This window comes from Anopheles arabiensis, chromosome 2, assembly GCF_016920715.1.
Source record: "Anopheles arabiensis isolate DONGOLA chromosome 2, AaraD3, whole genome shotgun sequence".
Classification (NCBI taxonomy): domain Eukaryota; kingdom Metazoa; phylum Arthropoda; class Insecta; order Diptera; family Culicidae; genus Anopheles; species Anopheles arabiensis.
The window spans coordinates 103629797-103644282 of record NC_053517.1 but is presented as its reverse complement, the minus strand read 5'-3'; the positions used below and the strand labels follow the sequence as shown (position 1 = coordinate 103644282).

At 43.6% G+C, this 14486-nt stretch overlaps 3 protein-coding genes across 9 annotated transcripts in view; 2 read left to right on the top strand and 1 right to left on the bottom strand.

Annotated features, from left to right (window-relative positions):
- The window catches only part of LOC120905734 (BAI1-associated protein 3), a 62176-nt gene extending 55567 nt beyond the window's left edge, over window positions 1–6609 (top strand). For all 7 annotated transcript variants that reach the window (XM_040316799.1, XM_040316790.1, XM_040316783.1 and 4 more), the window contains 3 exons: window positions 19–1368; window positions 2030–2273; window positions 2342–6609. In XM_040316799.1, the coding sequence (XP_040172733.1) occupies window positions 19–1368; window positions 2030–2273; window positions 2342–2433 (1686 nt within the window). In that variant the 3' untranslated portion in view covers window positions 2434–6609. The remainder of the gene's footprint in view (window positions 1–18; window positions 1369–2029; window positions 2274–2341) is intronic.
- A 512-nt stretch (window positions 6610–7121) lies between these two features.
- Window positions 7122–11314, bottom strand: LOC120905759 (cyclin-dependent kinase 6). Its single transcript, XM_040316843.1, has 5 exons — window positions 10755–11314; window positions 10486–10654; window positions 10200–10341; window positions 8313–8641; window positions 7122–8238 (listed from the first exon to the last, which is right to left on the bottom strand). Exons 1-5 carry the CDS (start codon window positions 10795–10797, stop codon window positions 8013–8015), a joined length of 909 nt encoding a protein of 302 aa, XP_040172777.1. The 5' UTR covers window positions 10798–11314; the 3' UTR covers window positions 7122–8012.
- Window positions 11315–13213: 1899 nt separating this feature from the next.
- On the top strand, window positions 13214–14360 carry LOC120893469 (nurim homolog). The gene is made up of 2 exons (XM_040295390.1): window positions 13214–13654; window positions 13717–14360. Exons 1-2 carry the CDS (start codon window positions 13334–13336, stop codon window positions 14158–14160), a joined length of 765 nt encoding a protein of 254 aa, XP_040151324.1. The 5' UTR covers window positions 13214–13333; the 3' UTR covers window positions 14161–14360.
- Window positions 14361–14486: the final 126 nt, after the last annotated feature.

The window sequence follows — 14486 nt, the reverse complement described above, 5'->3', positions numbered from 1 at the left end:
ACTCATTTCGCCTCTCAGCTTTCGGAGGAAGTCACCAACCGGATCGAGTGTGGCCAACTACCCGGCACGATAGTGAACCACTGGACCATCCTCGATCACGACCGAGAGCCCGACACGGCACCGTTCGAGATCTACTTCGCCCTGCAGGAGTTCCACAACCTAAAATCGCACCTGTCCGTCACACCGCAGCCACCGGAGAAGCCGCTCGGGCTGCAGAACTTCCACGAGTGGTTCGAGCCCGCCGTACAGCGATGGATTTCCGTCAGCAAAACCAAGGCGATCCAGCGCATCAAGGCGGCCGTCAGCGTGGATCAGGTGTGCGAGGGCGAGCGCATCGTGCGGCACAGCACGTCCTCGATCGATACCGCTTCCTGCTTCTACCAGATACGCGAGTTTTGGAAAAACCTAGCCTGGCCCGACCACAGCTCCGGTGCGCACTACGAAACGCTCATCATCGATCTCGTCTGCACGACGGCCAACGTGTACTCGGACCTGATCCACCAGGGGCTGGCGGACGGTGGCTCCGGTGGCTATTACGACAACAAGCAGGGACAGCAGCAGCAGCCCCGCTCCACCGACGAGCTGTGCGTGGTCGTGAACAATCTCGAGTACGTGCGCCGTGGGCTCGCGGAGTTCCATCCCGAGACGCACCAGCTGCCGGAAAATGCGGAAACCCTGCTCGACAACACGATCGCCCAGCTGGAAGCGAAAGCGGACCGCGTGCTCACCAAGCTGACCGCCTCGATGCAGGGCCCGCTGCAAAAGTCCGTGTTTCATCTGGCCTGGTCGCCGGATTCGCTGCCCGCCAATCAGGCCGTGATGCCGCTGCTCGAGTATCTCGATTCGCATCTGGCGACGCTCAATGTGACGCTGCTGTCGCAAAACTTTTACCGCGCCATGACACTGATCTGGAACAGCGTGCTGACCGAGTTCGCCAAGCAGATGGATGCCGGCGGGGAGGGCGAAAAGCCGACCAACTTCCACGACCGCATGTACGGAGCGCTGCAGCTGCTCGGGGAGTTCTTCAACGCGGAGGGGCTTGGCCTGCCGCCGGAGATACTGCACAGCGACACGTTCTGGCGGGTGGAGCAGCGGCTGCAGTACCACAAAACCGACACCGACCATCTGATCGATCTGTTCTACATGCAGCGGCTACAGGAGCAGCTGAATACGATCGGGCAGACGCCGCTGGGGTCGCTTTCGGTCAAGGCGTACCTCAACCACGATTCGCTCTGCGTGGAGATACTGCACGCGAAGGATGTGATCCCGCTCGATCCCAATGGTTTCAGCGATCCGTTCGTGATCATCGAGCTGCTGCCGCGGAGGGTGTTTTCGCACTGCTCCGAACAGCAGACCAACGTGCATAAGGTAGGGAACTGAAACGAAGGCATGAAATGCGGGGTTAAGGATGAATGGTGGGACAAAATGAAACTGTCAATACCTGTTGTAAGATTCAAGGGTTATTACAGCTGTTTGAACAGCTGATTGTTAGCCCCAGATTGTTTGTTTACATTTCCCGATGACAGCAGGTTGGCAGTGTTGCCAGTTCTAATAAGAAAAATAACAGCTGGCAGCTATTGCCAGCTTATCGAGTTAACTTTTCGATCGACAATTCAAAACGATCGTTAAGCGTCGAATTTAACTCGAACGACTCAATAACATGCCCGTCATGGGTTCATGGCCAGAATGGACCATCCCCCCGTAGCAAGGATTGACTATCCGGCTACGTGGTGATGAATTAAGTATCGAAAGCCTGTACAGGCCGGCATATCCGCGTCGAATATTAAGATTTAACAAATTTCTTAAGATCTTGTGGACAGTTAAACCGTACTAGTATCAAACGGCTTTGGAAATCTTTAGAAGGCATTTCAAGGCTAAATAGCAAATTCCAAAAAAATATATAAATGAATAAATTCGTAGAAATATTACGCAAAGGTATATGATTAATCTTACTTAATGCATCAAAAATTATAAGACTGATAGAAATCATTTAACAGATTTTTTTAACTAACTCTTCTTTTCGCAACAGAAAACGCTCAACCCGGTATTTGACGAGTGTTTCGAGTTTTCCGTCACCCAGGAACAGTGCCAAACCGAGGCGGCCATGATCGTGTTCACCGTGATGGATCACGACGTGCTGACGGCAAACGATTTCGCGGGCGAAGCATTCCTGGCGCTGAACAACATCCCGGGTGTGGCCACCAACTTTAACATCGACAACTTTAACGGGCTGGCCCAGATCGATCTTCCGCTGCTCGAGATGAAGGATAAAAGTAAGTAGCAGCCGAGAGTAGGTTTAACGTGCGATTTGTTACTCACTGTTTTTTTCTGCCACCTTCAGATCATCCGATACTGCAAATTCTTGAAGGGCGAGTCAATGACAAAAATGCGATGGATTTTCTACGCAAGCAGAAGGCTCGTGTCGTTGGTTAAAATGCTACATGCTGATCGTAGGAAGGAAGAAAAGCTTCAACCCAAGAAAAACTAAAGTCTGTGAGGCACCTTGCGGAAGATGATCATGCTTTGCTTGCACGGATCTTGATCTAAACTAGAGCTCAACAATACACGACGCACAGGAAAAACACACAGGAAACGAAAACACTTGATGCAGAGCATCGTTCAGCAACTCCCGTAACCACATGGATAGTGATGGTATGATAGATCGCAACATTTACGCATATGGTAGAGAATTTATATATATACACAATGAAAAAAAAAACACATACATGTTAGATTGCACCCGAACAGCAGTAGTAAGACTCTCGTAAGACTTGTACGTTCACATCGCAAATTACTCATCGTTAGCGCATCGTTCCTTGTGTTTCTATGATAGCCAACCATTGCCTTCTAAAAAAACCAAAACCAAACCCTTACTTAAGTAGAACGCTGTGCAGTAGTTTAGATGTATATACCCCGGCGTAGCACGTTTTAAAAAGCACAAAATCTTGTTCCCCCCGCACTCCCCTCCATGCTGGAATCGAAATCTGGATGTCGATCGTCAAACTCAAACTTTCAAACTACGAAGAGATAGATCACTAAGCAGAGAAGAGAAGACGACTGGACGGTTTGTGTGACTGTGAGCATCAGTCAGTGGGTGATCGGTGTACGTACCCGTGTTCCGATGCCTCTTTATAATTATCTACTTCTAGCTTAGTAACGACACTACTAGGGAAAAACAACCACAAACCACAAAACAAAACCTGTATTTTTAACGATATAAAACGTACAACTATTGACAACGTAAGACTATCTCATGAAAGAAAACAGAAAACTCACAAGCGTAACAGATGTATCAGATCGCGCCGAACTCTTGCATCCAAATTAAAGAGAAGAAGAAAACACCCTCCCCCAATGCTTTCATTTGTGGGCCAGAACATTTGAACAGTTTATATAAAAAAAAAAAAACAAGAGCGAGACAAATTACAGTGAAATAAGGATGAGGAGGAGATCAAGCATCAATCAATTATAGAGCCATTATAGGTGATGACCGCCAACCCAATATTCCATCTATCTATACAAACTCATAACGACTCTTTGTAAGGAACATTATACACATTATCAAAGGATGATCGCTATCTTCTACAGTGAGCAGAACTGCACCGCGCTGTAAACTAACTAAACTATAAAACGGCGTTTGCCAACGTAAATGTAAAGCAACCTACGAATGAACACTAGTAGGACACACTACGCTGAATGATAGCTGCATGATGAATGGTGATGAACGATCGCGCTGATGAGTGAATGGGTTGTATTCCAAATTCATCGAGTAAATGACCAACGAGAGAGCGGGAGATAAAGAGAGAGAAAGAGAGAAGGGAAAAGAAACTAAAGCATATGGAAGGACGTAACTTTTAAGCTGTAAATTTTCACAAACTGCAGATATTTTCTTATGAATGAATAATGACTCTAGGAAGTCGCCAGTCGGTGCGAACCGGAACAACACCGGAACAGTGAAGCAAACGTGTTGTGCAGTGAAGAAAACACGCGTGTTTGCTTTTCCGTTCGCGAAAGGCGCGCATACAAAATTGCACTACAAACTAAAACAACCACAAAACCAATCGCTATCCATCCGATTCATCTCGTGTTCGATTTTTGTGTGTAGAAATTCACATTCTATTTTAACGTCCTATACACTGCCTCCTATTTTCAAAAGCTTTCCCATCACTTGTATTCCAGAAAGACCGAAAGTCGTGTGTTAACGCACATTTAGTAGAGCTTTCACTTTAATTACTGTGTAGACGACAGCTATAGAACATTTTTCACAGATAACAATTCAGTAGCAGCATAAGCATGTGGCACAACCAAAATAGCCCCACATAATAGCATCGGTGGTATGTTAGATTATGCTCTTCTTTCTTTTCCCAATCATCACATGAACCTTATCTATAGCGTAAATCGGTAAATGTCGAGCTTAGATGTGCTAAAACTCTAAATAGTGTAGTTAACGGCAAAAAAGCACTTTAGCAGAAGGTTACGGTAGTGGCTTCACACAAAAACTGGGCAATGATATAGCAAACGCTGTTGCCAATCTTTATCCGTACTGTGAGTATGTATATGTGTGTGTATGTGTGTGTTTGTAGAAGAATTCCAACATATAGATGTGAGTGTGTGTATGTGTATTTTGCTGCACCAGAGCGCTGCTGATTGGTTGGTTTGTTGGGTAGCATGCTGATGGCATACCCGGCTAGGCAAAACTTGTACAGAACTGCGCCCTCCCACAGCACGTACTTTTCTACAATGGCCAAGCTTTAAAACCAGAGACATCTTCGACTCACCACCATCCGCACACCTTGCCGACAAAAAGCAAGCAAAAGGGGGGATAGTGTAGGAGGTGGTGTGCAAGACTCAAGGGGGGGGGGGGGGTATCATCTAAAACATCCTCACAACACGTCTTCATTGATCATCAACACAGCAAACCAAAGGGCAAAACTACCAATACGCGTGTCTCGTTTCTCGATGTACCTCTAACGTTTTTTCAATGGCATTCATCATTCGATAGTGCACGAGGGCACGAAGGTAGTAAAGACACATCAAACATATACTTAAACAGGTGTACTATTTTTGTATTAACAGAGAGACCGACCGAGTGTGTGTGCGTTTTTTTACTACCAATCTTTATACAATTAAATTTTCCAACCGCTTGCAGCAACTTCTCGTGCGTTCCCTAACCCTGTGCAAGGGAATATGGGGAAAGTAATATCAAGGTAAAAACAATAACAGTTAGCAATACAAAATTGGAACTCCTCCTGTTTTTGAGAGGGCAGTTGCATTACGCGAATCATTGTCTAAAGCTAGAAAACGAATGTAACTCATAACGCGATAAACGGATGGGGGAAAACTATTTACCTAGGATCTATCAAAACAAAACTCACACACCTTGTAGAAAAGCGACCGATTAACACAGTAGCAACGTAACACATGCACTCTCTAGGCAGCCTTTTTCTAGTGAAACTAAACGTAAAACATCTTCCTTAAGGTCCTTAGCACGTAAAATAGTGATCTCGTACCTTCTCCTCACTCATTTCGATAGCGGTTTGTATAGAAGCATCTAACTCACCAGAGCGCTCAACCACTCTCCTAATAGCATCATCTTCACAGCATCACCCGCCGTGTACGTGTACCCATAAGCACACACACACACCACAGAATAGATCACGTAGAGAGGATGCTGCATAGAAAGGATCCCCCTTTTTGTATGACTGCGACTTTTTGTATTGTATAATTGCATCTTTCTTGCGACTTCTGTTGAACGATACTATTTCTCTACCTAGTCTCTTACTAATGCTCGGCTTAACGAGGAGGCTCTCCGAGTTGTGGAAGCTTCGAAAGGAAAAAATTAAGAAAAAATGCTGAAAAAACAAGATCAAGTACAACTATTTCACTTGTGAGGAATAGGAAGCTGTGGGAGAAAATTTAGTTAAAAATCAAAATGAAACACACCTTCAAGCCGGTATTTTCGCTAATGAGTGGAATTGAGGGAGTGAAAATGGAACGCTTTTCCAGGAAAGTAAACTCCTACTCTTACTGGGGTAACATTTATAAGCTAGACTTAAACACAGCAACACAAAACGAACATCAAACGAAACCAAAGAAGTATTGTTTTTTGAGAAGAAAACAAAAACATGGCCGCTCGAACTGCTGCACTATATTTTTCTGTACACCAACACATATTTTTACTAAACAAAACAACTACAAAAAAGGCCGCTAAAAGCCCGCTCTGTTTATTAGCTAAATGCGTTTTTGCGTTTACCCCGTTTTCCTTCCTCCTGCTGCTGCTGGTGGTGGTGGTGGTGATGGTAGGGGGATGCATTTTAATTGTTGGAAATCAAAGAATTTAACTGAATGTTGTACAACTACCATTAAAGAATACACTATATATATTATATATAAATATATACATAAAAATACCAAAAGGGAGGTTTTGGAGCGAGAAAAGTTAGAGATGGCAACGATGGCAACAAAGCGCACGGCACGGGAAAGACTTGTTCTAATTTTTAAAATCAAACCAAACAAAACCTGTCTGAATTGGTGTGACTATTAGTGAAAGTGATTGGCTAAAAAAAGAAGAAGAAAAAACACTAATCAATACTGTGCAGAGCGATAAAAGAGTGAAAAAAAACACAACCTTGGTAAACGAAAAACAAAGCCACCCACTGACTAACCAAAGGGCGACACAATTGATAAAACTAATCAAGCAAAATAACACACAACAGTAAAGCACAAATCCTGGAAATACACGTTTCACGAAGAGTATGTCTGTATGTGTACGTATGTGTGTGAGTGTATGTGCGTGTGGAAACTACAACAAAATGAAAAACAACTAAACTTAAAAGAGAATAAAGGGTGGGCAAAAAGAAAAAAAATAAAACGAGGGAATCATATATACTATGTACCACAAGCGACTGTGAAATCAGTATTTTCGAGTATTATCAAAAAACAAACAAACAAAAAACACACAAGAAAAACGTATAAATAAAAACAAAAAGGATATCTGTTCAAACTATCAAACAAAAAGAGATGCAAGAGCTCTCGTTTAATTCGTATTATGGGTATAAAACATCCGCAAATTAAGCTCTTTCTTTACATTCACTTTTCTCATGTCTCATTAGAATTCGATCGTGTCTGGTTGTAATTCTGCGTTTTTTTATTACTGTATAATTTTATAATTAAAATAATTCATAAAATTCACTGCACTGTATACTTTCGCCTTCCTTACACAGCTAGAGCGGGCACTGTATAAAAAGACACGCAAACACGAACGAACGAGTTCAATTTAAAGCAGCTTATATAAGGGGGTCACGGAGCGCGACAGCTTGACCTAATCCTAGCAAATAATTATAATCATTGTAATTGTAATGTTCAAATTATAATTACAATTTTTATAATTATCAAAGGTAATAATAAATGAAAATAAGTATAATCAAGACTAATTCTATTTCTTAAAAAAAATATCTCTCTGAAGTCTCTGAAATCCAAAACAAGAAAATGAGTGAAAAATACATGACACCAAAGTTTTCACTAACCCAACTACACGCCTCGCTCTGATTTCCTTCTTGTTTCCCACTGTTTTCTCCCCATTGTTTGCTGTCTCCCTCTGTTTGCCTTACCTAACAATATCGAGCAAAAAAAAAAAAAAAAAACGAACAATATGATGGCTGTGACTGTGTATGGAGGGAGGGAAAGAGACAGGCAGCAATACCAAAATATTCATATCATAAGATCGTTGCTACTACTAGCAGTAGTAGTAGTAGTAGTAGTAGTACACAATTTCGTTGGCAGTCCGGGTTTACTGGTAATTTCACTAACTCTAGTACTGTAATGTAGGCAGAAGAAGCGTTCTTGTCTTCTTCCCCCCCGAAGGTATATTTTTGTTGACGGTGTCGATTTTACGCCTACCGTTTCGTTGTATATCCTTATCATTATTATCCATGTGATAGTTTGTTTGCGTTTGTGTGTGTATGTGCGATTTACCTACCGGTAAGGCGATGCTGAGGGGAGGTAGTGGGAGCCCCTTACGTCGGCATCGGTTCCTGTTTGAAGTAGGCATGGTTAAGGCACTGCCTTGCGGACGGACGTTCGTGCCGGCTGAAGGCGAGCATGCTCTTTAGGAGATCGTTCGCATTGTCGCACAGCTTCGGGCAGAATTCGCGCGGTTCCCGCCGCTGGGTGGAGCGGAAGTTTTCCCGCACGATCGAAATGCCCCTCGGCCACTGCGCTTCCGATGGGCGGCCAGTTAATCTGGTGGAGGGATGGAAATTTTCAGAAATTATTTCATCATAGCTACATTATCAAAAAAGGGCGCTCTCGCTTACTCGAATATTCGTTCCAGCTGATTGCCCTCGGCCGTGCCCGGGAACAACGCTTGCCGCTGGAACATTTCCGCAATGATACAGCCCGCACTCCAGATGTCGACCGAGCTGTTGTACGCTTCGCCAAGCAGGACTTCCGGGGCACGGTACCAAAGCGTCACCACGACCGTGGTTAGCTTCATCTCAAAGTCGTACGTTTTGGCGAGCCCAAAGTCGGCCAGCTTCAGGTGGCCGTCGCTCGAGATGAGGAGATTCTGCGGCTTCAAGTCCCGGTGGATGATGCGGTGCGAGTGCAGGAAGTCGATACCGGTAAGCATTTCGCGCGATAGTCGCTATAGGGGATACATGAAGGAGTAAATATGAGCAAGTGTGTAACAACTATGATAATTAGATAATTTTGTACGACACCTTTCCTTTACGACCATTGCATAAGGATTTAAGTCTTCGGAAGCCCTAACCTCCCTCCCTGGCGACTTTTTAATTATTGTAGCGAGAAACTTGAAGGAAATTGATCAAAGCCCCGAATTTCCTTCCACAGACCTACAGACTGTAGGGTAATTCAAGCATCTACTTCCATAGAATAGATGAGTTCCAGGACGTTCAAGGACTTCATGAACATGGCCAACATCCGAAGACAGTGTAAAAAAACTAAAAACTTAATTATTCGCTTTGGCAAGCCTCTATTCTATTTGTCTTTCTATTATTTCTATTTCTATTTTAATAAATGTCCTGCCTTGCAGTATTACTGCACGTTTATTGTGTGAATAATTCAAGTGAATTGAAAAAACTGGTGTGATTGGTCATAGAAAATCATCAGAAAATCCGTTCCAACGCGTTCCAGTCTCCGACCATGGAACTAAGCCGAAGTTTAGCGCAAATTCAAGGAACTACCCTGTATTTACGACGACTTTAACGTCCACAGCCTGACCACGACCATGATTGATTTCACGTAAAACCGAAGAGAGTATCCTATATTGTGGAACATGAGTGAACGAAATGGAGTAATTAAACCGAAGACGCTATATCACTCACTCCACGAGTCAATAAGCACTCCGCTGATAAGAGAGAGTCTCTCAGAAAATCGTTACCTGTACGTGGAGTGGACGCGCCCACAGCACGCCCCGACTTTTTTGGATGACTTCGGTTCAACTTCGTGAGTTTTGGACAGGCAGTGGACGGTGGAATGTGTCACCTGCATTTGAATCTTCTGTTTTATAAGATGGGCACATCTAGAAGGCAGCAGTTGCACTGCTCTACTGTCATTTGTTACCATGGTACTGAGCGGAACGGATAGAAAACGACATCTAGCGGACAATTGCATTCGCGAAGAACATGGGATCTTCTGCTGATGCGTTGGAGGATAATTCTTTAAAACGATGAAGCTTATAATATTGAAAATGTTAAATTACTTTAAATCAAATACTGGAACACATCAAAACATGAAAACATAAACATATTTAAATAGGGAAATAATTGCTATACCTTTTAAGTTAATGATGAATCGAAAATAGTGTGAATTCGGCTTAGCATTCAACGTTTTCGCAACAAAATAGAGCCTTAAACAAAACAGAGCCTTCAACATCGCATTCCAACAAATCAGAGGAAAAAGATTCACATTCTTCCACAAAAAATGCCACATTTTATCACTCCACATTATGTATCGGAATGCTACCTGGAAGACCTGGAGGACAACGCGCCTGGAGAACAATGGGGCGTTCGTGTTTTTGCTTTCGTTGAAATCTTGCGCTCATCGCGGTTTTTGTCCTATAAGGGCCATCCCCTTACGAAGCCCTCCATGAACAATATGTTAATATTAAAGAAATATATTGATTTTCGGTTCTTCATAAATCGCAAAGGAGGCTTCTGCGCCTCTATTTAATGGGGACATACCTGTATAGTGACCGGTGGCATTCCCTTCGGTGGCAGTCGCTTAATGTACTCATCCAGATCGTGATCCAGATGCTCGAACACCAGAAACAGCACCAACTGCCCTTCGCGCTCTAGCCGTTGCCCTTGACACACATCTAGGAGTCTGCGCAATGCAAAAAACAGGTTACGTTGATTAGCTTCTCCAGTAGAAAGGATACACAGGACACATGTATTCAGGTGAAAGGTGACCGCCTCAGCCATCTACCACCTGTAGAGCTGGGTCTAGGTCCAGGAGTGGGATACTCACTTCACCACATTCGGATGCCCAAAGGTGTCGAGTTGTTTGAGCATGAAAATTTCCCGCAACGTCGACATCGGGACGCCATCTTCGGTCAGTGCGACGCGCACCTTCTTCAGGGCGACGATCGTACCAGCATTCTTCAGATCCCGTGCCCTGTAAACGGTACCGTAAGCTCCTGCAAAAACAAAACAGCACCCCACGTAAGTAAAGCCATTGTTTTCCTGTTTGCACTAGCCTGGTGTTCTCCTTGCCGGGAGGACCCGATTTCCCCTTACCTGTACCAATCACACCTAGCTCCTCGTAGTTGCTGGTATTCATTGGCGGTCCTTTTACTGCGATGTCCTTGTTGTTTGTGTTTGCAGCTGCCACACACTCGAGCAATCGCCTCCTATCGCTTCCCTCCTGCCTGCCACTCAATTGCAGCCGTTATCCAGCAGGAAGAACTGTGCTGCACACGCGTCCTTTCCACTGCTCCCGGTTGCCTGGCTCCTCGCCCAACCTCACCTCACCTTTTCCAGTGTCCTTTGTTGTTGAGGAAGCGCGGTTCGCGTTCCGGCATGGTACACACACGGCCAGCACACGAAAACAGTGCCGCCGGTCGATGGTGGAGCACCGCAACGGCGAAGCGGGGAGGTTCACTTACCGCATCCGTTTGACCGTTAAGATCTTCCCGGCCGGTTTGCGGATGGTTAAAATCAAACTCCAATCAAGCGGGGGAAGAAAACAAAAAAATCCGAACAAAAAAGCTAAATCTCTCGGAAACAGGAGAAAATGCTTTTGACGTGTTGTTGGCGGTTGGCGCCTGTGTGTGTGTGCGGCGTGCTGTTTTTTTGTGTGTTGGTTGGCTCTTTGAAGGAGAGCGAGAAGGGGAAAATGCTGCCAGATGTGTTTGACACATGGAGGGGAAAAATGCTGTCACCAGCACGGTGGGAGCTCGTCGGCTATGTAATGGCCACGCGGGGAAAATTAAATTAACGGTTAGAGGACTTGTTTTCAATATGAAGGATTGCGACCAAGGATTGTGCGCTCAGGGACTTTGCAAACAGATATTTGAAACAGAGAACTTTGTGACAAACCTTTTTGAGTGTAAGCATTCTAACCAGGATTTTGCGACCAAGGATTTTGCAGCCAAGAGTTTTGCAACCAAGAATTTTGCGACCAACATTTTTGCGACCTAGATTTAAAGGAGCAAGTCTTTTGCGACAAAGAATATTGCGACCAAGCCTTTTGTCAACAAGTGTTTTCCCAACTGTCATTTTATAGCACGAATAATCGGGAATTCGAGCAAATTCCCTTAAACTGGAGCCTTAAAATTCCCTTAAACTGCACCAGTTTAAGGGAATTTAGAAAAAGTCCTTTAAAATCAAATGTGATGCGGCTTTTTCGTTACTTTCTTCTAGATTCGCTCGGAAACGATGCTTTCCATCGTTATAGTTGGTCATGTACCCATTTTATACTTAAATAATATCCATTTTTTATAGAATAACGTCAGACAAAATTAGCTTTTGTTTTTCATCAAAAAACCATAGCTATGAATGAAAAATGAGCTCGACGGCATCGTCCATCGATAGAGGAACGTCTAATTTACGATCACACCAAATCTTGGCGCTTTTAACACACTTGATCACACACAAATCCTCAATTTCAGGCGTATCGAGTACTAATCGAGCAGATATGGTAAAACTATTTCGAGAAAATGTCACTTGGTTGCGACCAAGAGTTTTGCGACTAAGGCCTGGCTCTTTGAAAATGTTGCGGGAACATTTGTTGCCAAATCGTATGGACGAACTGGAAAACTCATGTAGCGGGAACAATTTTGTTGCAAGAGAAACAAATCGATTTGTTTCATGTTTATGTGTTGCAGAAACAATCGCATTTGTTTGCATATCAAAACGGATAAAACATAATTTCAACTTAATTTTAAAATGTTTTTGTGAGGAAATACGTGCACAATTTTTGAAATAAACAGCAAAATCAATAAATGTTGCCATTGCACAAATGTTGTCGCAACATGTCGCAACAACCCGGGCCTAAGAAGTTTGCTGTGATCGTGTGATCAAGGATTGTGCGACCAAGGATTTGGTGACCAAAACTTTTGCGTCCAAATCTTTTTCGACCTAGACTTTTGCGATCAAGACTTTTATGACGAAGGATTTTGCATCGAAGATTTCGGCGACCAAGGACTAATATTTATACGACCAAGAATTTCTATGATCATGATATTTGTAATTAAGATATTTGCAATCAAGTTTTATGTGAATAGGGGTTTTCCGACAAAAAAATTCATAGATTTTTTTATAGACAACTCTGTCTAAAACATAACCTTGAGTGTTTGTGCGGGCCTTAAATATATATTTATATATATATATATATATATATATATATATATATATATATATATATATATATATATATATATATATATATATATATATATATATATATATATATATATATATATATATATATATATCTACGTTGTTTGGTTTAAATCTATCATGAAATGTTTTTTTTATTCTAAAGTTATAAGCGACTTTCAAAGATTTGAAAAAAATACTATAATTTTAGTTATCCATAAAGTACATAATTCAGCTAATTTCCTCTTTTAGATTATTCCTCTTTTGAGATTTTTCAAAATAACCCTTTTTTCTTTGCTCTTTGGGTATGCTGTCAGTTTTTTGGACATACAATTTCCGTTTATACAAAAGGGTTTATTTCTTCTTCTGTAGCGTTGTTGACATACCAAAAAAGAAAAAAAGAAACATTTGCACTGTCCATAAACAACACGCTCGCTCTCGTTAAACTCAGTAAAAAGTTGTTAAAAAAAAGCGGCCTTTAAATCGATCGCAGCAAAATGATATCGTTCAAGCAACTCGTTTGCTTCCTGCTCTCACTGCTCTCCTTCATGTCAGTGTTTTACTCCGTGGGCAAGCTGGGCATATTCCTGGCAACGCCCAGCCGCGCCCAACCGACGGCAACCCAAGCCTTCCCAGCGACCCGTGCCGAACTGCGGGCGGCACTGTTTCCTCTGTTTTTCAACACAATTTGGGTGGTTCTGTTCGTGCTGCAGCACAGTGGCATGCGGGCCGAGCGGGTGAAGCGGCTCTGGAAAGCGATCGGTCTCGAACTGGCCGAAAGAAGTCTGTACAACATTGCATCGTCCTACTGTTTGCTGGTGAGTATGCTGATGACGATGGACGGCTAGTACAACTGAATGAAAATTGTTCACAATTGCAGCTATTGTTGAAAAACTGGCAAACACCTTCCACGCAATATCGGCTGTGGTTCTTCGAGGTGGAAACGAACCGAACGCTTTGGTGGCTCCTGGTCGGATCGCACGTGCTCTCGTGGATTGTCGTGTACGGTGGCAGCTTGATGGTGGATTTGCCGGAGCTGATCGGGCTGAAGCACGTGTACTACGACATCAACGATTTGGCGCCCCCGATGTCGTACAAGTCGCGCGATCTGCAGGACTACTACAAGCGCTACCGCCATCCGTCGTTTGTGGCGCTGTCGGTTGTGCTGTGGTTCACCAACGGCATGACACTCGAGCGCTGCCTGCTTGCCGTCGTGTGGAGCGTTTACATGTACCTTGCCTGGAACACGACCGAGGCCGACCTGAAGTACCAGAAGCATCAGCTGGAGCGGAAACGCGCCGAGCTGGTTCGCGTAACCAAATAGACGGCCTCCCGATGAGGGTGTACAATCGGTGCCTTGCTTCACGCAATTGAATGGCAGCATTAATGTGTCGTGTTCAAACTGACTGAACTAATTTATAGAACTAGATAGAATTTTGGAGTGTAGTGAACTCCCAACATAAATGACTAATAAACTAACCAAAGCATTTAATAAAAGGAAGCATTTGGTGTGTATTGAATGGACTTGAAGCGGCTAGTTCGATACAACGCAGAGCAGCAAAAGGCGGCTAAATGGGGCGGTGTTGCTGTCCTGGATAAAAGCGGCAAATTTGTCAGATGAGAACGGTTTATCTCTTGGATAAAAGCGGC